This window comes from Scedosporium apiospermum (genome assembly GCF_000732125.1).
Source record: "Scedosporium apiospermum strain IHEM 14462 chromosome Unknown SEQ_SAPIO_0085, whole genome shotgun sequence".
NCBI classification, from domain to species: Eukaryota; Fungi; Ascomycota; class Sordariomycetes; order Microascales; family Microascaceae; genus Scedosporium; species Scedosporium apiospermum.
In genome coordinates, this window is record NW_015971786.1 from 603967 (window position 1) to 629841 (window position 25875).

The 25875-nt window shown below is 52.0% G+C and overlaps 3 protein-coding genes across 3 annotated transcripts; all 3 read left to right on the forward strand.

Moving 5' to 3' along the window:
* Positions 1 to 713: 713 nt before the first annotated feature.
* SAPIO_CDS2183 (uncharacterized protein) lies at positions 714 to 6072 on the forward strand (the record flags this gene model as incomplete). The annotated part of the gene is made up of 6 exons (XM_016785284.1): positions 714 to 906; positions 966 to 1568; positions 1640 to 1876; positions 1939 to 5592; positions 5681 to 5952; positions 6016 to 6072. 6 exons carry the CDS (start codon positions 714 to 716, stop codon positions 6070 to 6072), a joined length of 5016 nt encoding a protein of 1671 aa, XP_016645162.1.
* A 5326-nt stretch (positions 6073 to 11398) lies between these two features.
* Positions 11399 to 14939, forward strand: SAPIO_CDS2184 (DNA polymerase gamma; the record flags this gene model as incomplete). The annotated part of the gene is made up of 2 exons (XM_016785285.1): positions 11399 to 11579; positions 11680 to 14939. The coding sequence occupies 2 exons, from the start codon at positions 11399 to 11401 to the stop codon at positions 14937 to 14939; spliced, it is 3441 nt and encodes a 1146-aa protein (XP_016645163.1).
* A 961-nt stretch (positions 14940 to 15900) lies between these two features.
* SAPIO_CDS2185 (Fumonisin B1 esterase) lies at positions 15901 to 19748 on the forward strand (the record flags this gene model as incomplete). The annotated part of the gene is made up of 5 exons (XM_016785286.1): positions 15901 to 15945; positions 16098 to 16571; positions 17654 to 17690; positions 17759 to 18131; positions 18203 to 19748. 5 exons carry the CDS (start codon positions 15901 to 15903, stop codon positions 19746 to 19748), a joined length of 2475 nt encoding a protein of 824 aa, XP_016645164.1.
* Positions 19749 to 25875: the final 6127 nt, after the last annotated feature.

Below are 25875 nucleotides of genomic sequence, written 5' to 3' on the forward strand. Positions count from 1 at the left end.
GGTCTATGTCAGAAAGCCAGGCTTAGCTCCGTGGGGGGCTGTAGCTCGAGCTCAAGATGGATGGAAGCAGGTGCTGCCTAAATTGAGTCATGAATTTGGTTGCAATGCGAACTTAGGACGGCGCCTATCAAAATATAAACGAATGAGGATGCTCGAAAAGAAAGGACGAAATCAAGCCATATGGTGCGTGATAAGATATTTGTCTGTTCAAAGCTTCGCGTAATATGGAAGAGAACCCAGCTGAGCCTCCAAGGGAAGTCGCGGGTGGACGCGCTTGAAGGCGGCAGAATCTTCACCGCCTTGATTATCCCAAACTGTACTTTACACTGTATCCAGAAACAGACAATCGCCCAGGCATCACGGTGTGAAATTCGATTGTCTCATTCCGCACTGTAATAGCTTTCCTGGAAGCTCTCCCGAAAAAAAGAGTCGCGATGGTGGAAACGTTCATCAGCCTCGCAACCCAAAGTCAACAAACGCCGCCCACCAACGCTGAAACCCCCCCAACTCAGCACTCCGGCCTCCCAATCCAAGGCCTCCGATCCATCTATCAACGCGGTACAAAACGCGGGGTCGGCTTAGTCGTGCACTTGGATCAGCTTCTCTGTCCGGCGGACTCGCGCATTCGGCTGCTGCGACTTTCCTCGATTCTCCCTCGCGCTCCCGAAGATAGTTGATCGCAGCAACGATGCAATAGTTCCCTTACAACCAAAATGGCCGAACAGACAACCTTGATCGCCCTCCAGACCTTGGACAGAATTTTTTTATCTATTCTTGAGGGCCGCCATGAGAATCTCGACCTCCTTCGGGACGATGGCTCCGTGCTTGACGTCTTTGAAGAAGAGCTCAAAAAGGTGTGGACCCGTCCAGCAAGAAGCACCGAAAGTCGGAATGCAATCAACTCCGGTATGGTTTGAGACCCATCCGTGCCATTAGAGCGGTTCTAACCTCGCTACTCTTTATAGGCAAGGTTACTGTAAACGGGGAGGAATACTCGATCAATGACGAATTCAAGCAGAATGTCTTGAACCTATCCGACGAGGTTGAAATAAACGAAATTGAAGCTGCCGCCATCGTTCTCGATTCGCAAGATGACCCCGGTATCCTTGGCCGATCGCTTCTAGAATGCTCTATAATACGATTCCACCAGCACCGGAAGTATGTCCTTGATATCATCCGTCTCCTTATCGATCTCGACCGCGAGGCGGAGACCGAAAATGGACCAGTATACGATTACGCTACACAGTATTTGCGCGAAGGCGTGTTCGCCGTGAAGGATTCGCAGCGGATCGTACCTCGATGCATGGTAGCCATGAAGGATGTTCGTGCATGGATCCAAAAGCTCAACGACAAAATAACTGCCGCGGCTGTCCTTGCGGGAGGGCAAACGCCAGAGCTCGCTGGGGAACTGGAGACGGTCGAATTTTCCCGTGTCAGCCTCATTCAGCAGCACGAGCTTATGGCCATTATCATGTGCAGAGCCATTGAAACCAATCTTGGACAAGAAGATGATTTTAAGAGCCTCCTCGCCGAACTCAAAGCCACTGATAAGTACGACAGTTTACTCGGTACGTTTATTCTTGCAGCCCGTGGAACGCCCCTTTGGTTTGCATCACTACTTGCTAACACTTCGAAATAGTCCACAGAATCCCCCCTCTCGGCGCCTTCGTGACGCATTTAGGTTCCGTAGAGTCCAACAGCGGGCTCAACCAGGCAAGGAAGTTAAATAGCGCGGTATGTCCGAAAGAGCCAGAACAATGGGCGCTACCATATTTGCAGGCCGCCTTCCGGGCATGGTGGCTAGCTGAATACAGTGGCTACTATATCGATGATATAGAAGAGGGCACCATTGTGCCTCCTGTAGATCTAGATGAAGGTAGGAATATCGAACGACCTTCTTCCGTGGCTTCGTCTCGTCTACTAACACGAAATTTACAGAGGACCGTGAAAGGGCGAGGCAATTCCTGGAATCCTTAAAAGATGGTGCTTTCGACTTCCTCTTGTCAGTCGCTGCAGATGTCAAGTCTGTCGAATGGCAAGACCCTGCCCGTATGGGTATGAGATCGTGGTTGCAGCGGAAGTCACCCAACCTTTCTTCCGATTCAGTTCCATTTTCGGAGTTTTTCCAAACGGCCTTGATGGCTCGCTTAGAAGTCTTCATCGACGGCTTCATTACGAATCTGCCCGATGTCTTGAGACGGCTGCGTGTTGAGCAAGATGAGCAACGGCAGCTCAGCCAGACGCACGAACACGACCTAAATTTGGAGCGGTTTCTCATCATCATTGCCTACTCTTACGAAGGTCGCCCTGAGGCAGCGGCCAATTTCTGGTCCGATCCGGACTCGAATCTGGCAGGTTTTATGCATTGGGCGTCTCGGCGAGCATCCACCCCATTAGTGACTGCTTTTTGTGAAATGCTCCAAGCAATCTCCGAGAACGAAGAATGCGCAACGTCCGCACACGAATTCCTCATGGACGAAGGGCACCACGCCTCGGGGAAGCTCCGAAAATCCTTGTCCTTGACGTGGTCGCAAATATTCAAGGAACTCAATTTCTTTTCGGAAAAGATACGGGAAAAGCCGGCACCCACACCCCAAGCAACCTTCCGTCCGGGCAAGCCTACGCCTGCGATTATGGAGGCTGAACCCGAGTCGGCTATGATGCTGGAGTGCTACCTGCGGCTGATCACGAAGCTAGCGACAGAAAGCGAAACTGCGAGGCTCTATTTGCTTCACGAACAAAAGTTCAACTTGGCCGATATCCTTTTCCAGCTCGCAAGCAGTCAAATCCCGCCCCGTCTCCGAGCCTGCACATTCTGGGCTTTGGGGGCTTTGATGACAAGAAAATCAGTCGAGGAATGCCATTCTATGTGGGCGCACGTAGACAATTGGACAACCGGAGCGTACAGCCTCCCACCATCCGGCCACCCCGCGGGATATCCGAAGCTCTCCCAACTAGGTCCCACGGTATCCCCGGAGCGAGTACTAGAAGAGATCAGCAATGGCTTTGAGGAGCCATATGCCTTTACGCTGCTCCTCACCTCTCTCCTTACTCCAGTCGAGGGCTCTAGCCCATTGAATGACTCCCTACCGTTCCCTGAGAACCTAGGGTCATCATATCGAATGCCCGGCATCGACGGCTTTGTCGATTACGTTTTAGGTCACGTCCTGTCGCGAAAGATTGATGAGCTCACGGACAAGAACCAGGCGCGGATGCTTAGATTGCGATGTCTAGACTTCGCCCTTGTCTGTCTCAACACATTTAATGAAGACCTCATTATCCTCGCAAACTCGACGAACCTCCCGATAGATTCGGCCATAACCACAAGCGACCTTGCCACCTATGTCCGCTTACACCCATTCGCCCGCGTGATGGAGTGGATGCTCACAGAGAAGGCCGTCGCTGCGCTTTTTGCGGCAATTCACCAACCCGCAGCTGAAGTCGGCAACTCATCCCCTGACTCCCCTTTAATTCTCGGCATACTCCAAGCAATTGCCCTCATCTCCCGAATTCTAGACCTCCAAGCTACTTACCTCGACATCGTCAGGCCTATTATCAGGAATCAGTCGACATATCAGAGGCTTCCTGGCTCCGCATCACTCTATTCTTCCTTTGAGGATGGCTTGGTGGGCCATATTAGTCTCATTGTTGATCTCGGAACTTTCTGTGGCCTTGGACTTCCCGATCTCACCCTCGCCTGCCTCAAGCTTCTCGAGCGGATATCCGTTACTTCGAGAGTCATTGCCGCTTGGTCGTGGCAGGGCGGTCCACATGCGCATCGCAACAAAGCTATCGTTGCACTGGAAGCTGACGGCGACAATGAGGCGATAGCACGTTCCTTCATGGCCGACTTGGACGCCCCTCTTGAACCAGGTCGCGAGATGGATTCACCAAGCTACATGATCAAGATCTATATCCTAGACTTCCTATATGCATGCCTACGTGAATCTCCTAGGAAACCTTCCATTGCGCATCTGCTACTAGGGTTTCAATGTGAGGTAGATCGACTTTCGGTTGAACCCAACAGTCCGTTCTACAATGGAACGTCTGTTTTCCATAGCTTGATTACGCTGTGGAATGGTATTTCCACCCTCGACGAACAAGGCATCCGACAGTGGCTCATGGCTCTGAAGTACAAAGCGCTCCGGATTCTACAAATTCTCTGGAGCTCACCTCTGACCGCTCCGCTGGTGATCGATGAATTGAGGAACATCGACTTTGTATTCGCCGTCTCGCGAGAAGAGCAGACAATATCCGCAGACCTTCTTTGGGAAGGAGCTTCTATGGTTGCGATGGAGTTCCCGCTTACGGATGGCGCGGTTACTCTCATGGACTTCATGTCTCATCGCGCCGCTGTCTTCGACTACATCGCCATTGAGCTTTGCGACGTATCCCAAGCAAATCTTCCAACATACAAGCGGAGAATTTTCGACGCGCTACGGGGCGAGATCCCCCAAAGTGCCCAAGAGGTGATGCCAGCCTGCTCTGTCTTTGAGCTCTTTGATTTTATCTTGCCGTTCGAGTCCTGGGAAATTTCGCCGCCATTACTGGATTTCTACAACGGCTTAGACGTCAATGTCTGTATCGTGGACGACGGAGACGGTAATCAGATCTATAGCGTTGACCAAATCAAGGAGATCTTGCTTCTCAGGCGCAGCGAGGCGAGAGACGTTGCATCGCTCATCTCGCCGCAGGATCTAATTGCCATCAACCGAGAAGAAGCTTGCCTTCTTGAATACCTCATGTCGTCCAACAGACAGGTGCAAATGGTATCCCAGAGTCTTAAACTTCTCAAGGCATGGGTAAACCTCGTACTCATCATGATCGAGTCGAACGACTTGCAAGGCAGCGCGCGGACATCTTTCTACTTACAAACGCTGCAGACGATACTTCCCAACCTCGAATCGTGTGCGTCGGAACGCCAGCCCCTAGCCTACGAACTCGCCAAGCTAGCAAAGGTGCTCCTCTTCAAGCTAGATCTTACGCCACCTGCAGGACCCGAGAGCGTCAACGGCAAAGCCGCCGAAATGAGCCACCTCGTAGGTGACAAGCTGTACCAGCTCTTCCAAACGTGTCTACAGGCCATCGGCAAGTGGGCAGACCAGAGCGAGCTCAGGACCGTTTACTATAGCATCTGCTACCGCTACCTTACCGGTATAGTAGATGAAGGCGCGGCCTTCTCCGAGCGCCAGAAGACGATGAAGACCATCCAGGTGTATGGCGATAGGTTGGCCAATGTCATCTGCGATGATGCATACGGTGGTGAGCCGGCCTGCCAAACGGCGGCCCTTATCCTCCTCTCAGCGCTCGTCCATCTCGGTAGCGAGGAGCGCGACAGTCACGTCGTCGACACGCTTAACAGGCTTAACTTCATCGGTGTGCTCGTGGACTCGCTGAGGAATATCATGCTCGAGAGCCAGGAGATCCTGCAGTCTGGGAAGCCAGAGCAGCAGCACTACCACGATGCCAAGCTCGCGCTCTTGCTGCAGCTTTGCCAGACTAGAGAGGGAGCGAAATACGTGCTGCACGCGAATCTCTTCCGCGCCATTGAAGCTTCCCGCCTCTTTTCCGTCGACCCCGAGCTCCAAATTAGTTCGTACTTCCCCCTTCTCTCCTTTCTTTTTCGTCTTCCCCATCAAATGGAGTGAAAATGTGACCCACTAACCTCCAAAAAAAAAAGACCCGAACAACCCTCAAGCCCTTACAAACCACTACGCCCTCCTCGCCAAGGTCGCCCGCATCATCGGCGCCGCCCTCGTCTCCCGCGGCTCCCACAACCTGCCCCAAGGCCGCCGCTTCCTGACGGATCACCGCATGCTCGTGGCGCACACACTCAAGCGCTCGGCGGGAATCGGGCACGTCGGGGGCGCGGACGAGGAGGCGCTGGCGGAGAGGATCGGCGAGTTGGCGGATTCGTTTGTTGTTATGATTATTGCGACGGGGTTCTTGGAGGTATGGATTCTGTTGCCCTGCCCTTTGTCTTGCTTTTATCATGCTAACTTGTGTGGAAAATAGTTTGAAAATGAAGTTTTACCTGAGCCAAAGAGGGTGTCTGATATTCTATTCCATTGAAAAGTTCAAAGCAAGAAGAACGAAGAAAAGAAAAGAAGGTGAGCATGGGGGACGCGTTGTCGGCATAGATGCAACTCCAGTGAAAAAAAGACCATGGAAGGGATGGAGCAGGATAGATAAGTAATGGAAACATACCACGTTTTGAGATGTTTGGACCGGGCAACCAGTGAATTATTCTTGTGTGCAGCTTTCGGCCTTGTAGGGTTATCTTCTTTTCGGCTTGATCTCTTGGAAGGCAGCCTAGTCGAGGGAGACTTGGACAATATGACCAAATCTCGGACCACAGATCGTGAGGGACGGCAGGATCATTTGGGAGCACACTTACACACACACGCACACACCTGGAAACACCCATAGATCCGAGTGGAAGAGACCATGAAGAAGAGAAAAGAAAAAGTTTAAATACAGGACGGTAATTAACACTAGCGCCAATGCTCCCTTCCGTCCCCATGCAGAAATGCCATCATTTGTCTCATGAAGTTCCAGTGTCCAATGCTCCCCATTGCAGCAAAAGGAAGCGACCCTCTAATGAACATGAACCCAGTTCCAGAAATTGAGACCACAAGAGAGAAAACTCCTCAGGTATATACAGCAACTGCGCCTCTTCTCTATGTGCAAGGTCCTGCATAACGTGTATCCTTGAGTACGTCGAAGAACGAAATCCGCCCTAAAATACAGCCCATCCCATCACTTTATGCCCGCTCAATATTAAGTGTGCCGCTTAGTTTTTCTCAGCCATCTGATCGTTTCCCCTTCCTCGTACTCGTCATGAGCTTAAGCTCCAGTGGCCAGAAACCCTTTGTTGTCTGTTTATAGGAGTCGCGTGGCTTGTTCTCGATTTTTTGTCGGCATATGGGGCATTTGTTTTTCTGGTTCTCTATATTTAGCGCTGATACAAGGCAATCCCCGCAGAAGAGGTGACCTATAAGAACAATGTCAATAACTTGGTTTCAAGATAAGAAAAAAAAATTAAGGCTCCCTAGAAAACATACCACAATGTGTAACCGTGAGCGATGTTGCTTGGTCCATGCATATCGCACACTGAAAAGCCCCCAGCTTGACACGTTCCGCTTTCTTTTGTTGCCGTTGCAGCAAGAGCTCGGGGACCTTGGTAGGATCTCGTAGGTCGATAACATCAGGGTCGTTATCAGAGTCTGACCATTCTAATACGTCGTCCCCTGCCGCTGTGTGGGTGGCTTTTTGGCGCTTCGCGGAACTCGACGAGGACGTTGGTCTTCTTCTCTTAGGTGTCGTCGTTGTAGGACTCGAGCTAGGTACAGGGGCGCCGGACAAGCCAGCGGCGGCACTACTCCGCTTCCTCGAAGACATGGTCTGTATCGGTTGTGTAGGCTCGCGTGTTGTGGGAGTAGAGGCAAAACTTTCAATGTTCACAGATGTTGACAAAACGGGAAAGGGCGACGCGGCTACAAACCCTCGAGAGGGCGTTGGAGGCACAGCGAGATGCGATGAACCAGACGAGGGCACAGCAGACGTTTCTTGATCGGGATTCGGCGTAGGGCCCTCGTACAGAGCAAAATCACGGGTAAATGTGGCGGCCACGGAAGGAGAGGTTACGTTGATCGTCGTGGGCTGGGAAGTCTGGTGGAAGGGGTTTCGAGTTCTGGAAAGTCTGGAAAGCCGTAGTGAGGTCGCGTTGCTGCCAAAAATCCCCAAGCCGTAATCGGGGTCTGGGTCGGTCTCGAGGTTTTCGTTCGAATGGAAGTGGTCAAAAAGACTCGGCGGACTCGATACGCCTAGGAACGGAGCCCTTGAACTGGCATAGGATGCAGGAAAGATCGAGGGTAACGGATACAGCAATAGCGCTGGGTCAGTCGGCGGGACGCTGGGGAACGATCGCTCGAAGAAAGCAGCCTCAGCGTGCAAAGGGTTGGATGTTTCGGGGGAAGGCAGAGAAGCGGAGGTCGGGATCTGGTATTGGAAGAACGAGGTTTGATTTTCGTCTAGTAAAAAAAAAAAAAAACGATTATTAAGGCGCTTTCTCTTTCGTAGGTGTTGTTGGGATAAAGCGGCGAGGATGGACAAAGAATGTGTGGTGAGAATCAGATCAAGAAGCGCTAGGGCGGGGTGTTCAGGAGGAGGGCGGGATTAAGAAAACAAATGGAGGCTCCAGCCGCGGGATTCTAGCGATGTCATCCACATATCACAACAGAATAACAAATGACAGAGGGGTCGAGGGTGGGCGCTCCAATGCAAGACGATGCAAATACGAAGTAGGAAATATGAGACAAGAGGAAAGAGGCGAGAGGCAAGAAGTTAGGTTGAGGTTATGTCAACGGGAAAGGAAGACGGGAAATTAGTAATAATAGTGGCGATTGAGTTTAGAGACTTCAATTGTTCAGAATCGTTACCTTCAAAGTGGTGGTGATGGATGAGCGAATCGATTGGGAGGCGATCACCAGCTCCTCCAGTGTTGTTCGCCATGCCACAGCGGCCGCCACAACTGTTCATGGATTGAAATTTGATTGATCAATCCAGTGTAAAGTCCGTGTGATGCCTGGAGTCGACGATTACACTGTGTCGTTCGCATTCCGAAGTCAGTCTGAAGGTTGACAGTTGTCGACAGCTGTAATCACAGTTGGCAAAAAGGTGATGTTGAATGATCGAGTCTTGTCGCCTACTTCTTCGATCCTGAGGTTTGAAGCAGCAATTCGGATAACGAGACGGCAAAGATGCCAGACAGTAGGAATCAGTCAGCTCATAGGGGACGTGTCGAGGCCGAGGCGATCTTCTCAAAGTGTCTGTCGACCACAGAAATTTTGGGCGCCGCAACTAGAGACACCTTCGTAGTTCCAGAGCCCGAGAACTCAAGTGACGAAGTATTAGTTCCAAGTTCAAGGGCCGGATGTGGCAAGTGAGAAAGATTAGAGCGATAGAAATTCACAAAAGGAAACCCCGGGTCGCTCAAGTCAAAAAAAGAAAAATAATGGTCGGTCAAGGGAATCAAAAAAGACCACGAGATTAAAACATGGCAAGCAGGCGAAGGAGAGGGGAGCCGTCTATTATTATACTACCCAGCCCTTGCCTTGGCTGACCCTCTCAAGGGAAGACTGGCCGGGATCCTGGCTACAGGCGACGGGAATTCGGGGCTAGGCGACTCGAGTGTGTGGTGCATCATCAATGCACCAAACGGTAGGTGGAACAGGGCCGCGCTCCTTGACTTTCAAAGGATGTAGGGCCTCTATTTTGCGGCGGCATGAAGCTGAATGCTGATGCGGCCAAAGTAGGCAGGCATCCCGGGCTGGTGCTTTCTATTTGTCCAGTGTCTGAGTCCAGGTGAAAACGATTCAATGTGATTCGAAAAGGGGAGTTCGATGCAACCCCGACGCTGCTCGAAGCCCAGACCAGGCTGTTCTGTCAGACCACGAAATGCGAAGTGCGGCGCTGCCGGGTGCTCGTTCCGCCCACTCCACTCCCCCATTTCACTCTCACCAGTTGCCACAAATTTCCACTCTTTGCCGAGAAGGGTAGGCTAGGTTGGGCAACAGCTTCGATTTCCTAACATTGGCTTGGCGCTATGTGTACACTACATGTGTGCGACCTGTGCCAGAAGGCCCAAGAGAAGTCCAGCTGAATGACCTTGGGAGTGGGCCCCCTCAACGACCATGAAATCGGGAATAATTTAAGAGACGACAATCCTACATATGTCCTCCACCCAGCGAGGGCGTAAATACAAAGGTAGCACTAGGCGCCATTAAGTGGTTGCAGGAGCGGCAGCCACCCTTGCTCCCAAGTCTCCCATCCCATCCCCTGTGCGTGCAGTCTCCGTTTCTCCCAGTGACCGATCGCCCAAGCGAGTCCGGCCAGGCCAGCATGTGATGCATCACCGATGCAAAGACGTGACCACCAATGGAATCCTAGGCCAGGCCCAGGACATCTCCGAACGCAGGGTCTTGACCGAACCCGACATTTTATCCATGGAAGGTGTACGGATGTGGCAGGCAAGAACTTAGAAAACTCAGTCGGCGATCCAAATTGTGCATTTCCCGGGCCGAGTTGTCTCACCTCAGTGCTCTCTCGCCTGCTCGATTCCGAAGGGGCTAAATGTAGGGACAATGGAGGGAGAATGGAGGGACCAGTCACATCTGCGCTCTGATCCATCGCACGATAGAGCATCTCCTGCCATTATCGAATCTCCGCCGCCTCAGCCATGACCGGACATGTCAGACATTCCTGATTCGCGAAGACTTACCAGCGGAGATTTCTCAGTCCTTGTGTCGGAGACAGCCAGCGGAGTAGTCTTTTCTGCTCTCCTCTCCCTCTCTCTCTCTCTCTTTGACCAAGTCTATACACCTACTACTTCGTACTTGTAGTTCTATCGCTCTCTTGCTTCTTAGAATGGTTACAAGACCGCCTCTCTTTCCCGGACAAGTATGTCTCAGAGGCTTTAAGTCTCGAGTCAAGGAAGTACACTAGTCTATTATTAGTGGTCCCTTGAGTAAGTGATGTCCATCCATCCAAGACAAGGATAGCAAGTGGCTTGATAAAATGCCGAATGTCAGGATCGAAGTCCCCAAGTCGAAGAGCATATTATCAATGGTATTGGTCGTCGGCACTTGGCAGATCTCGTCCGCGACCCGAATTCCGACTTCAACAGGATTGCAGAATTAAACTTGGCTATCGTTCAAGAAGCATTCTTTCGTTTGATCAATGTTGCTTGCTTGGCTACTCTCGAGGATCACAATCACGAACGGAGATTGCGAAGGATTGGTTAGTGAGTCTATGGTATAATTATGTCGCTTACTTTCTGTTCAACACTGATAAAACCAGCAGCCTACATTGCAACTGCGCTCGAAATTATACATGTATCAATTATTAGTGATTGTCGAATTGCAGGTACTCGCCAACGCCAATTCCAGCAATACAACTGTATTGTCCCGAGTATAATTCCTCTCATCTCACTCTTCAAGCTCCAAACCCAACAGTAGTGTATAATATATTTGGGTTTACTCTTGTTGTTTTAGTCGTCCCGTTATTATATCCTGATGCCGTTGTGGTCTTTCGATCTCGAAACACTAATTCTGGAAGATGTCATTGGATCCAGTCTTGGTGCTAAGAACTTGGAAGCTCGATTGTGGGGCACGTGTGAAATTGCCCTGGTCTCGTCGCGATTCTTCAAACTGTTCAACCGTGATTTTGCTCTTCGTCAAACCCCATCCCCGATCAGCTCCTCAAGTCATCGACTCCTCACCAGTATTCCGAAACATGCGAATTTAAGTAGCTTGCGGTCGATGAGACCCTGATACTGCATTTATCTGAGGACAATAGAAATCCAGAATCTGTGCAGTAATGTCCAGCTGCAGAAACGATGGTGTATTCCGCCGCCAGGCATGTCCGCCGTCCCATGACAGCCTCCTTTTATAGGATACCACGGGCAACATTACCGCATCCTCATCTCTCCGCGTACCATGTTCGCTGGAAATCTGTCGCCTCAGTCGACCCTTCGCTTTCGACCAACTCAAACGATTCCCTAACTCGGACTTTGGCTGGTACGTGCAGCTTAGTCGCACCCGTCCGCTGACTGACCTCCATTTTTTTTTCTTCGCCCAATGCTTGATAGTTAAAACCTCTATCTAACATCGCTTCAAGTGCCGTCGCAAGCGCGATTTAGCGAAATCGGCGTCCAACACCTTAGTAGCCACGTCCATCGCCAAATATTCCCCGACGGCTGCAAGCCTCCTCCCCCGAGCCTTGTTGAGCTTGCGAAGGATCATCTCCGGCGCCATGATCTACTCGGGAAGAACAACGACAACGGCAAACCCATCGCATTCGATCTCCCCGCCCTCCAGGGCCGAACCCTCGACGAACACTTCTACAAGCTCGGCCTCGACTGCGCCGAACCTTACCTAAGTCTCTCCAAAAAGTTTGCTTTGGCAAGCTTCCCACCAAAGCCGCGGAAATGGATGCACAGGAGTGGATGGACCAAGTATCTACCAGACGGAACGTCGCAGCCTGTCGAGGCTCCCGAGGAGCAGGCGATATGCTTCGATACCGAGGTGATGTGGAACGAGAGCCCCTTTGCCGTCATGGCATGCGCCGCTAGCCCCACGGCCTGGTACATGTGGCTCTCGCCTTGGTTGCTCGGAGAGTCAAAGTCGAACCGGCATCTCGTTCCTCTCGGGGACCCTACCAAGGACCGGATCGTCGTGGGTCATAACGTTGGTTACGATCGCGCGAGGATATTAGAAGAATATGATATTAAGCAATCACGCAACTCGTTTATCGACACCATGTCCCTTCATGTCGCCGTAAACGGAATGTGTTCTCAACAGCGTCCGACCTGGATGAAACACAAAAAGAACCGAGAGCTTCGCGAGCGCATCGCGAGCCAGACCGAAGACCTCGCCCTCGCCGAGCTTCTCCATAATTCCGCCATCCGTCACGAGGAGGAGGAACTTTGGGTCGAACGAAGCTCCATCAACTCCCTGCGCGACGTCGCAAAGTTCCACCTCAACGTCACCATTGACAAGGCCGTTCGTGACGACTTTGGCGAGCTCGACAGGAAAGAAGTGCTCGCGAAGCTAGATGAGCTGATGGACTATTGCGCCGCGGACGTTGCCGTCACCCACCGCGTGTACCAGGTCGTTTTTCCTAACTTCCTAGAAGTCTGCCCTCACCCCGTCAGTTTCGCGGCCCTCCGGCACTTGTCATCCGTAATTCTTCCCGTCAACAAATCCTGGGAGAGATATATCGCCAGCGCCGAAGCGACGTATCAGAAGCTCAGCGACGCCGTGGAGGAACGACTAATCACTCTCACCGAAAAGGCTCTTGAAATCAAGGACGATCCTGATAAATGGAGTACTGACCCCTGGCTGAAGCAGCTCGACTGGTCGGGCCAAGAAATTAAGATGGTCAAGGGTAAAAAGAAGGGCGACCCTCCTCGACCTGCTGCTCGACAAAAGAAGCCCGGTATGCCCAAATGGTACAAGGATCTATTCGCTAAGAATGACGCGCCTATTAATATCACGGTACGTACACGAATCGCACCGTTACTTCTAAGGCTAGCCTGGGATGGCCACCCATTGGTCTGGTCGGACACATACGGATGGACGTTTCGCGTATCGCGGGGAGAAGCTTCCAAGTATACGAATAAGCAGATGGTGCAATGCGACTTTACCGATGAGAAGATAGAGGCTCTCCGGGAGGACTTCGACGGGGTCTACTTCAAACTACCTCACAAAGACGGCCCGTCGGCTCGGTGCGCAAACCCGATGGCTAAGGGCTACCTAAACTACTTTGAAAACGGAACGCTCTCGTCCGAGTACTCCTACGCGAAAGAGGCCCTCGAGATGAACGCGTCCTGCTCTTACTGGATAAGTGCGAGGGATAGGATCATGTCCCAAATGGTTGTCTACCAAAGCGATTTTGACAAGTCCTTCCGCAAGAAGAAGAAAGATAATAACGAGTACGGCTTTATATTGCCGCAAATTATTCCAATGGGGACCATCACAAGAAGAGCTGTGGAGAACACATGGCTCACGGCGAGCAACGCGAAGAAGAACAGGGTGGGCTCTGAGCTCAAAGCCATGGTCAAGGCACCACCAGGATATAGCTTCGTCGGCGCTGATGTCGACTCTGAGGAGCTCTGGATTGCCAGTCTATGCGGAGATGCGACATTCAAGCTTCACGGAGGAAACGCCATCGGCTTCATGACTCTAGAAGGAAGCAAAGCTGCGGGGACCGACCTCCATTCGCGCACGGCTAGCATTCTCGGAATAACGAGGAACGACGCCAAAGTTTTCAACTACGGCCGCATCTACGGAGCGGGTCTCAAGTTCGCGGCGACGCTTCTCCGACAGTTCAACCCCACCCTATCGGAGAAGGAGACCACGGAGATTGCTTCGAAGCTCTACGCTACGACCAAGGGAAAGAGGACGAACCGAAAGACGCTCTGTAAACGGCCGTTCTGGCGCGGCGGTACCGAGTCGTTCGTCTTCAACACCCTGGAGCAATTCGCCGAGCAAGAGCGCCCGCGGACGCCCGTACTTGGTGCCGGCATCACAGAGGCCCTGATGAGCAGGTTCATTAGCAAGGGAGGCTACCTCACCTCCCGTATTAACTGGGCCATTCAGTCCTCTGGCCAGGATTATCTCCACCTCCTCATCGTATCGATGGACTACCTCACTCGACGGTTCAACATCGACGCGCGTCTCGCCATCACCGTGCACGACGAGATCCGCTACCTCGTCAAGGATCACGAGCGATACCGCGCCGCCATGGCGCTACAGGTCGCCAACCTATGGACGCGTGCCATGTTCTCGCAGCAGATCGGCATCAACGACCTACCACAGTCCGTCGCCTTCTTCTCAGCCGTCGATATCGATCAGGTCCTCAGGAAGGAGGTCGATATGGATTGCATCACGCCGAGCCACCCGGAGCCAATTCCCCACGGCGAGAGTATCGATATTGTTAAGCTGCTGGAGAAGGGGCCCGAGGCGTGGCTCGATCCCGCCATCGTCCCTGAGAAGCATGCGCCGAAGTTGGAGGGGATTACTTACACACCTCGCAAGCCCGTCATGCAATCGCTTCAGCAGGATGTCGAGGACCCTCTTGCCTTCATCAAGGCGCAGATCACCGCCGATGATGACGAGCTGAAGGAGCTGATCAAAAGCCAAAGGAAACCTCCCGCCGCCAGTACATCGTCATCGGGGGGCGCGCGAAGGGGTAGACCGGTTTCGCTCAAGGGCGTTCTTCCGTATCACTCACAGCCGCAGTTGATGCCCATGGAAGAGCCCATTTCCGTAGGCGAAGCCATGGGCGCGAGGTATAAGAATGGGTATCAGAAGGGGAAGCCGGAGTGGGAGAAGGGTGTGAGGAAGTCGACGCATGCGTATGCGTGGAATATGTGATTTTCAACAACTACAGACGATGGGCGGTGTGTTGTTTACTTGGCCTACGCCTATATTTTTTTCTTCTGTCATGTACTACTATATTGTCTACATGTACTTTTATGGGGGTCGGGGGATGTATGAGGCGTCGAAAAGTGTACCATCAAATGGCGTTGGATAGAGTATGGCGGAGGGCATTGTTGGGGTTGGTGTATACGATCATCGGAGATGTTATGATAGCATTTAAGCCTTAATGAATTACTGTCTAATCCATTGTAGTCTGTCTCGAGATTCTTGAATATGCTGCCTGACCAAATCGGCCAAGTTCAAAGTCGTGAATCCGTGTAACTTCCACGTTGTCTAAATTCGCTTGGAACGTATGCTTGATACGTGAAAATTCGGCTCGAGATTCTCACCGTCTCATGGAATCAAGTGGTCAAGCAGTGACGCACTGCTTATAAACTACTTCCGCAATGCGCCGGCGTGGAACCCGGTTTGGTCAAACCATGGGACGTGGAGGAAATTGGGAATCTAGGCAAAGGAAATTGAGACTTTGGGGGGGGGGGGGGGGGAAGGGGGAATTTTTTTTTTTTTTTTTTGTTAAATTATACTAATTATTTCTTTTTATTATTTTACGCGAAGGAATCTCTTGTCAGGGCTCTCTGTTGAGGTTGTGATATCTCGAGGCTGGCGGAGGTGAGGCGAGGGGCGAAGCTTGGAGAGGTTGTGGGTTCGAAACTGGTGCGAGACTTTTGCAACTTTTTTTTTTCGCCCTTCTTCTCTTTTAAGATAGTTCTCGAGTTCTCCGCTGAGCCTTTTGCTGTACGAAGTAGTAGGCATCAAATCATGGAAAACCCAAAAGGCGGCGTAGAGTTCCACAGGCAGGAGACACCACAAACTTCATAGGGTCGTACCTACCTTCATGGCGAAACTTGAGACATGAATCACAGATCAACTCGGCGGTCAAACCTTACAACCCAACATGCCGTCTACACAACCCGAGGCCAAAAAGGACCAGCCAGACCAGGTGAGCTACTACCATCCTACAACCACCGTTAACAACGCCAAGCTCGAACCGTCGACACGATGCGATACCAGCACACATACCTCGTTCTGGCGTCCGTCTACGCCGCCTTCGGCTCACTACCTCTCGACTCCTCTAGCAAAGTCTCACTTTAGCAGGCCGAGTCCGAGACGAGCTTACCCTTCCCCAACGCCATACCTCAACCCATAACCAAGCCCTCGGGAACCAACTCAACAATCTACATCGCGTCTTTCTTCACGCCGCCCTCCCCCCGTCCCAAGGCATCCCGCCACCACACATCCTGGGTCCCCTCCCCAGATCCCTACAAGCTCTGCGCCGACAGCACCTTCACGTCCGAAACGACGCCCGACACGCCCTACACAGCATCCCCATCCACGGAGGACTGCCTCGCCATTCAGCAATGGGGACGTCTCAACGCAGGGCACTGGGTCGTGTCGCGGCATGAGCTGCTTACTACTTCGGCCGACGACTCGAATATGCGATGGGCGCCGTTGCTGGTCCTGGATTCGTGCGCGTTCGTCGTGGGTGTTAGGAGGGAGTTTCTGAAGAATTTGCCGTGGGGGGTTACGGTTTCGAGTGCTGATGTGGCGAAGGTCGTCTGGGAGGCTGTGAGTAGTTTTCAGATTGGGGGGAAGGTGTTGGCGAGGGGGAATATGTTTTGTCTTTCGTGGGATCGGTGGGAGACTGTTATTGCGCCTGTGGATTGGAGGATTGTGAGGTGGGAGGGGGAGTCTTGAGAGGGACTTGCACGGGTTGTTGCTGGCTGATGCTCCGCTGGGGAAACGGACCATATGGGATCGATGTTTACACGCTACTCAAGTTGGAGGAAATGAAAAATTACCACCATGAACGGCAATGACGGCCGAAAGATCTTGACGGGTAGTATTGGAGATGTCCTTGGTCCGAGTATCCCTCTCCACGCAGCCAGCCTACCATCCGGCTAAATCCAAGACGCATTGACATTGCCTCCCTTGCCCATCCATTGATACTCCCGCACTCAATAGGGATCAAGTGTGGAGATTAAGAAGCAGGAAATGCAGGTACCAGGTAGTGTATGTAGCAGTGCAGAAAGAAATCACACCGCGTGGTCCACGGTTCCTCCTCTCTCTCCACCGTTGCAAGTTCCACAAGCTCGTTCTCCTACCTAGGAAGAACCTACGAAGTACGGTGTTCCATGATGCTTTCTTCCACGTTATTCCGGACGTACGCGGATAATGGCTGCGGAAATAACGCTGGGGTATTTTCCCACCAACACAATAAAGCGGCTCGCGTCCATGCAAAGACGGCGGTTCCTGGATGAAAGGGTTCCCCGGCACGGGAAGGTGTGGGAAGAAGATGGCAACTAAGATAGAAGCGGGCGCACCGGGTAGGTAGATAATATTAAACTTCTCTTAGGGAATTGGTAGCATCTGTCAATTATTTTCTCTCATTCCGGCTCCTTTCGAGTACTGAAAAGCCCGAGAGCTCGTATAAGATAGAGAAGGCGCGACCGTTATAGACGCATGATGGGGTAGGATGCTCATTTATATAGATCATTGTAGGATCTCGCCCCGAGGACTTGGCTCTGCTTCACATTTCCCCTTCCACCCAGGATTCGTATTAATTGATCGTCATGGTGTCCTGGCGGGTCACTATATTGGCCATCTTGGCCCCAGCTGTACTTGGAGCTCCTTCTACTGCTCAACTAAAGTCCGACGTAACGATTCTGATCAACAATGATCTGCAAGGTAAGTGATATAATGACGGTTTTGCCATGTGCGAAGCAGGTTGTGCAAAACTGACGTTGAAATCGCAGGCCCACATAGTCCCTCTGCTGATTCGGGCGTCCTCTTCCTCAGTGAGAAGAAGACCCGAAAGCAGGCCAAAGCAGCGTGTCAGGCTCTGGGTGAGTCTCTGTGGTCGCCGGACTCTGAGACTGCTAGCATCCAGCCAAATCTCAATTACCTTGCTTATCAGAAGCGGGTCAAGAAATCTTCCAAGTTCTGGGTTGCTGCCGAAGGAGATGGTGCTCGCAGCATATCGGTTTCTGGAGAAGTCGCCAGTGAAGATGGCTCTGTTCGGCTGCCTGTTCTCTGCACACAGACGGCGCCGTTCTCAAACAACACAGCGCAGGACACAAGCGAACAGTGGCAAATCACGGTTGAATCCAATAACGAGAAGCTCACCGGGTACGGTCATAACCACACCCAAGGCTCGCAAAAACTTCGTCGCACAAAGCTAATCATACTCTTGCTTGTAGCTTCCGTGACAGGAACACTTTTCGATTCCTCGGTATCCGATATGCTCCCGAGCCGCAGAGATTTGCCTACTCCGAGGCCTACAAGGGCAACGGCAGCGACGTCTCAGCATTGGAATACGGATCTCAATGCTTCCAGTACGGCTCGGGCTCTGAAGACTGCCTGTTCCTCAATATCTGGACACCCTACCTCCCCCGGTCGGGATGCGCGAAGAAGAAGAACCTCAAGCCCGTCATGTTCTGGATTCATGGCGGCGCCTTTACTGGAGGCACCGCCAATGACGAGACGTTCGACGGCGCCAACATTGTCTCGCGAGGCGACGTTGTTCTCGTTGCGATCAACTACCGTCTTGGAAAGCTCGGATTCCTTGCTCTAGATGACAGAGAGACTAATGGAAATTACGGTCTCGCCGATATTGTCGTTGCCCTGGACTGGGTTCGCGAGAATATCAAGGATTTTGGAGGAGACCCTGACAGGATCACCGTGTTTGGGCAGAGTGCTGGAGCAGGTGCCGCGCGTGCTTTGATTGCCTCGCCTGAAGCTAAGGGTAAGTTCGCCGCGGCCATCCCGCTTAGCAACCTCGGCGGCTTAGGCTATGGCACGACATATTCGAAGTATTTTACCATATCTGAGGCGGCGGAGCGGGGAGGAAATGCTCTCGTCGAGGCTGCCAACTGCACCGATACTCCCTCGCCGGTCGAATGCCTTCGAGGTCTTCCTGTCGACCAAGTTACTAGCCTCAACGGCGATATACGCTACCTCGTGGTAGACGGAAAATATCTCACGTCTGATGAGCTCCCTCTCTCCCCTGGCGAAGCCCTCGACATCCAACTTATGATGGGCATCACAGCGGAAGATGGCGGCCCGTTCATCTCGTTCCAGCAAGACATCACAGCCGAGGAACAAGAGAAGTGGATCACCTCCCAGGGCTTCCCCTACCCCTCCAGCGACCTCTACCCCCTCGCCCCCCTCGACAACATCACCATGGCCGTAGACTGGAAAGGCGCCCAGCTCGCGACCGACGCCGTCTTCCGCTGCATCGATCAAGCCACCGTCAACGCCGCGCTCACCAACTCCCTCCTCCCCCACGTCTACTACTACGAATTCGACCGCACCTACCAGACACCGGGATGGCCCAAGACGGACCTCTGCGAACCGCAGGGCCGTCCCGACGGCGACCCCTCGGCGCCACCGGGTTACCTCCGCTGCCACAGCGGCGAGCTGCTCTACGTCTTTGGAAATATTGCGCGCGAGGGGCTCCCGTTCCGGGATAACCGGGACCTCGCGTTTGAGCAGCTCACGCTCGACATGTTCGCTTCTTTTGCGCGGACGTACGATCCGAACCCCGATGAGGCGTTTCTTGAGGCGAGGGGGTTCGAGAGCACGCTTGGTGCTGTGCGGAGGACGGGGAGGTGGGAGGCCGCTGTGGATGGAGATTTGAAGCTTCGGGCTTTGGACTGGCCTGGTGAGGAAGGGAGCCAGATGGAGGGCTTTAGGAGTGCGGAGCGGTGCGAGTGGCTGGAGCTGGGGTTGGACTATTACTTGTGAGGTTGAGGTTCGCACCGATGCTGTTGGCAACTCGGCACGCCCAACCATCTTCAGACCTATACTTGGCTAAAAGAGACAGCAACAGAAAAATGCCACTTTGAAGTTTTGAATCACATTTATGGATCGAAACAAGGAAACATTCCCTCAAAGCTGTCCAAGAGGTAGTGGAGCGAGTGGGTATAAGCGGGCCTCGTCATTTCACTATTCCTGGACTAGATGAATTAGGCGTGGCTAGAAACAAGCGAAAGATTCTCAGAGTCAGTCACTTGGGGCCACCACAAACCCACAAGCGAAGAGAAAATCCCATATAGTGTAGAGGTTATCATTGTGCCCTCTCATCGAGAGGCGAGAAGCAAGGCATAGACCCCGGTTCGATTCCGGGTATGGGAGCTTAGTTCTAGTTCAATTTTCTTTTTTCCCTCGTTTTCTTTCTTTCTTGTTCAGTGCCTCTCACCAACATTTTTTTCTTTTGCCCGAAAAACTTTGGAATTTTCTCCGACTTTTTCCTTTGAGTCTGGGTGGCTGACGGGCGTGGGATTCCCAACCTCAACCCTCTGTCTTAAAAGATTAATTGGCTTGGGAATGTCATTTCAAGCTTTCAGGTTTTAAGTGTACGCAGTAAAGATTGGACCAGGTCTTTTTAAAATCCCACGATGTTGTTCTGGGCCACCCCCCGTTGGATTCTCGAGACAGCGCTAGGCTGGTTTCAGCATGGCGGCAGATGCTACTTGTATGCGCTACCACCCGTTTCTCCCGCCGGCCGGTCCCGAGAAATCGTTCGGGGTTTTTCAAGGTCCGCTCGGACGGAGTGGGGAACTCGGGCGCCGCTGTCTTCCGGCTTAGGATGATCACAGAAATGGACGTTCCTGCGGCAGCTCTATTTGCCTACCAAAAAACAAATCATGGTGTACATTAATTTGTATGTGTCTATTTGCGATACTGAGAGAGCAGACACGAAGATAGAGCCCTCCGCTCTCTGTTTATGTCCGCGTGCTAATCTTGCTTCGTTCCGGGAGATTCCCATTCCAAAGAACGAGGTAGTCGAGATGTGCAGTGGTATCGAAAATAGCGAAAAATGCGATTCGCGCCCGTCGGCAGATACAAAGACCGCATCAAGAACATAGATTGATCTTGAAAAGGGCTAAAGTAAAGTAGCCCTGCCAACGTCCCGCCCCTAAGAGGTCCTCCCGCTCAGCGATTAGAGCCCAATCAAGCCCCAATCCACTCCCTCCCATTTTTCGCTTCTAAGCCACGCAATCTCGTCGCGAGACACAGGATGAGAAGACGCAACAGTCGCGACCAACCTCTCCACCCGAGCTCTCGCCGCGGCAACAGCGGAAATCTGGGCCTCTCTCGCAAGGATAAAGACGACTGCGATAGGTGAAGGAATGAGAGGGATATGCGGCCGAAAACTTCGCGGGATGAAGCGTATGATATCTCGTCCGGAAGATGCGACAAGATACGCGAGAAATGCGGTAAGGATCAACGTGCTGCCGAATCGATGAAAAGAAGAGCAGGACAAAAAAAAAAGTTAGGCAATGCCCTACACGTTGGAGGGAGAGGATGGAGGAACTCACATGGCGCCTGTACGCACCCAGACTGTCTGCCGCCTCGAAAGCAGGGACCTTTCCAGCCGAGCGAGATTGGAATCGAGCTCCGATAGGGCCAGTTGGATAGAGAATTGGGTCTGGCGCACTCGATCAAGCACAAGCTCATCATCTTCCTCGAGACAACCTGGGGGGAATTCCTCAGGCTGGAGTGGGTCAGAGGCTATTGGAGTTTAGCGCATCAAGGGTTCACATCTCTCCTCTCAAAATAACACTCTACATACCTCTAGGTATTGTGTTGCGAAGGAGTCCTCGTGAAGCCGCAAGCCATTGATATCGCCTGTACTGTTTCAAGTAGCTGGCTGCCTGAGTTTTCGCAATGCCAGCACTGGGGAAGGGCAGTGGCCATGATGAGGTCGCCAGGAGGTGCTGCTGAAGTAACTGAAGTGGAGTCTGGTCAGTAGGTTCATCTGTCATTTTTCTCCCTTTTATTCCTTGATTGAAAGGCAGCCGTTCATGATCAGGGTATGAAAACAGTGGAGGTGTTTCGTTATTTAAGAGTGAGAGGAAGAGTTCACACTCGAGGCCGGAAATGAGGGTGAGAGGGCAAGAGTTGTCAATGATCAATGATTCGGTTGAAAATTTGGATAGCAGAGTGCCGAGGAAACTGGCGTTGAATCACTTCCTTCTTCCATCTCGCTCAACATCGATTCAGAATCAACCCATTGCATCCTTTGACTATGTGTACTGGAGCAAGGTTGAGTGTAAAAGCTTTACAAGAAGGCCTTTTACCTATGCTGCTGTATAGGATGGAATGGAACAGTTCCAACATGACAATGCGAAGATACACATAGTAAATAGAACACGGACGTCAAATGGTTGCTTGAACATGGAATCTTTCCAATAAAGCGGCCCGCACATTCCCCCCAGCTTAACCCCATTCAACATGTCCCGAAGGCCTTTAAAAGGGAAACTATGTGAACGGCATCCTGTATTTCATCTTCTTGGAAATGATGAGACGGATATGGCCCGTTTCAAAGACACGTCGAAGGATTGACGGAATGCAATAACATAGGCAGCCATTAGAAAGCGCCTGAAGGCAGTTATTTGTGCCATCAACATCAATTCTTAGAGCCGCCTTTGAAGTAATGATCAAATTGATCCAATGCCTCGGTTTCGATGCTTCAATGCTATCGAGGGGTGAAGGAAACTCAACTCGGCCCTCATTGTCGTCGCCCCCATCTCCTCCATCGTCTCCCGTCTTCCTCGTATGCTGAATTTGATAATAAATTGATTCTGGCCTAACGGCGCAAATGTGCGACGCAATTGTGCATATCGCCTCACATGCCCCACCCCCTTTTCCCTTCCCTTCCCATCCCTCTCCAGACAGCCTCGACAGTCGCCGAAGATTGATACCGCCCTGGAAACCGGGGCCACTCTCACCCTTTAGCGAGAGAAGTCCCATCAATTTAATCGTGATGGGTGGTGTGTGACACAGCAGTACAAGTACTAGACCGCCTGATTTCGCCTAGATTTTCGTGAGCGAAGCAACCAGTGCTGTGACAAATCTGCTTGACGAGCCAGACCTTTTTTCCTCACCGAGGCTCGACATTCCCGCCGAGCTAGAATTCCTATTTTGATATCTTTCCTTTCTTACCTTTTGGGGGAAGGATTGCTCATCGATTGATGTCTCGGGTTGCGGGGAAATGAACCCGGTAACAACTGCAGCGAGGACTTCGTCAGAGGCTTGGGGCACATCATCTTTCCACGTAGCCTGGTCTTTGGCCTGCGTTGTCGATGATGAGTTGTCTGAAGCCAACCAAGCGAATCGTCTCTGCTGTTTATTTGTACCGGTCTCGACAACTCGATATCCAGGCAGCAACTTGGAAATGAACTTTTTTGCTTTCCTTTTTGCTGCCAACCAGGCTTTGTTAGCCACGGCAATGGTGGGTGGGCGACTCCCATGACCAAGATATGGCTCGCCTTGTTTTCTTCTTCTAGTAATCGGAGGTATGTCGTTGAAACGCAGACTGGATTCGAAGCGGTCTCGACCGAGCCATGCATCCATGGATCGGTTCATATACGTCGCTCGGAACACCAACCTCACTTAACACACTTTCCTTCGGTCGTCCCAGCTTCCATTCGAGGGTGTAGTAATGGACAGCCTGGGGCGAGAAGAACCCCACGACGTTGGATTGAGTACTCTAGTTATAAGAAGGCTATCATATTCACAAAAGCAACCGAGGAGAGTAACCGGCTTGTGTCTTCGACAATCCGACCCGACGACCGTTCAGGGAAAGGGTTGCGACACAAGCACAAACAAGCTCTGGTCAAACCACAAATATGGATAGGGACCGGCTCCTCCCCAAAAACCACCAGTCCGGCACAGCCTCCGCGACCAACCGTGAGCCGTGAAACCTGGGGCACTCAGGGCTCCGTGTCTCCCCGTGTCTGTCCGAGAAGGGGGGCAACCCCCGGACAAGGAAACTGCCAAACTCTAAGAAGGGTTGTCAGTGGTACAGGTGCAACATGGTCTTTGTGTGATGTGCTCGCCTTGAAGTTGACACCACGCAACGTAATGTTCTTGTCGTGATCCTTCCTACTCCTGATATCAAACTGAGATACTAAGACGAGGCAAACCTGGCTGGGGTTTTCTTTGCGAATACAGAGATTCACCTCAGAGTATCAGCTGGTTTCGTTATGTTTGCGTTTGCGTTTCGCTTGAATGGTGTTTTTTTCAGTCCAAGAGCCGCTGTGGAGGGCGAGATGAACAAACACCATTCCCAGGGCTACGAGATACGAGATGGGATAACGCCGTTGATTGCGAGGCCCTCGTGAAAAGAAAAGAAAAAAAAAAAAAAAAAAAGCAATCATTCAATCACGGTGATATGCACGCTGCCGCCACCTCCTCGGCCGAAGTCCCCGAAGCCCCCCGCTCAATGTCTCTAAGTTTGGGGCGAGGGCGACGACGCCGAATCGAGCCGTCGCCCGAGAACTTTCTCAAAGTTTCCTTCCAGTTTTGCTTGCTCGCCTCATTCTAGCACAAAGGAGCGCAAGAAAAATCAGGCTATAGATTAGATTAATTTCTTACATACTCGGTGCACAATTGAGCAAAGGATTCATTCCGGGGATACCAGTTGGTGGTGTCGGTCAAGCTCCCCAGTGCCTGACTTGTAAGATTATAGACCCTCCCACCACCTCGCGTCGACTGAAGTCTCTGGTCGCTGGTTAACCATAGCCTGTCGACATAAGGGAAGGAGGCACGAGACTGGCTCGAGTACGTGAGACGTGTCTTCTTTCTTAGGAAACACGTCGCGTCCCGTTGCTACTGGCGTGCGCTCTCCCACGTGCCTTGATCAGTCGAGGGCAGAATGCATGTCCCAATGAGTTTCTCTCGTTCTATTCCGGACGCCAGAAACCAAGACATACAGAACCAGGGAAGGGCGGTACCTACGTAAAGCAACTGCGGCAAGGCTGCAGAACCCTTGCTACATACTTACTGCAACTGCCATTGCAGCTGGGACACAACGCGCGCATAGAGTAGGAAGCGGACGGGCACGTATGCGGGACATCAATTGATTTCGAATCGCAATGCAATGCAAGAAACAGCCTGCTCCTTTCGTTTTCGTCTCACTCCTTTCGGAGGCCTCGGAGATCAGAGGTCATCAACAGGCGCCCCTTTGGTATTGTTACAAGCCCTGCTTCAATGGCTGCACAATTGACCATTGTCAATTGACTTTCATCTATTCACCCGAGCGGAACGGGCCTTCGGATATCACCTCCCCCACAAAGATCCCCCATCCGGCCCCTTGGCTCTTCGTCCAGTAGCGAGACGCCGAAGACATCCTCGATATCCGCGAGGCAAGCGTGGCGGAGCAAAAAAACCGACTAGGAAGCCTTATTCTTCTATGCCTGAGGAAAGCACCGGTGATAACTCCACACACACACACACAGAGAGAGAGAGGCTCACACACGCCTACTAAAACCTGCTTCGCCCGCTTTCAATCCCCGCTGGGGAGGGGGTCTTCCATATTCTGTCCACGATGTGGGCGCAGAAACGCCACAAGAGTGGCCTGGATTTGCAAATATGTGCATGAGGCCCTCTTCGATGTTACCATCAACCATCTCAGGGATCCAATCAGGCCCCCATGTTCGGCCTGAGGTGTGCAGTTTCTCGCATATTGTAGGGCAACCAACCGGAGGGATCAGTTTTTCTACTTGCAAACTAGTGCGCGAAAGAGAGAAGGAGGGGGGGTGGAAGGCCTCATTTTCTGATTGCCAGGGGCTTCTGGATTTGGCTTTGATCACGGCAAGTAAGGAGTTCCCAACCTTCAGCCGCTGGCAGAGAGATCACAAGGTCGGTATTTGGCTCCAACCTGAACTGCCGAAAGCAAGCCTTGAGCGAACCTTTCCGGGGAAACTATGACCAGATCCGAAGATCCCATGGGGTTTAGGGTTTAGTAGTCAGGTTCTTTTGATTCCTTGACCGAGAGAGCCAAACATTGATCATTTTCCTCGTCGACTTACACTGTTTGCTCGGAGCAAATAAGGAATTCAGATGGAAACATTCGCCTTGCACC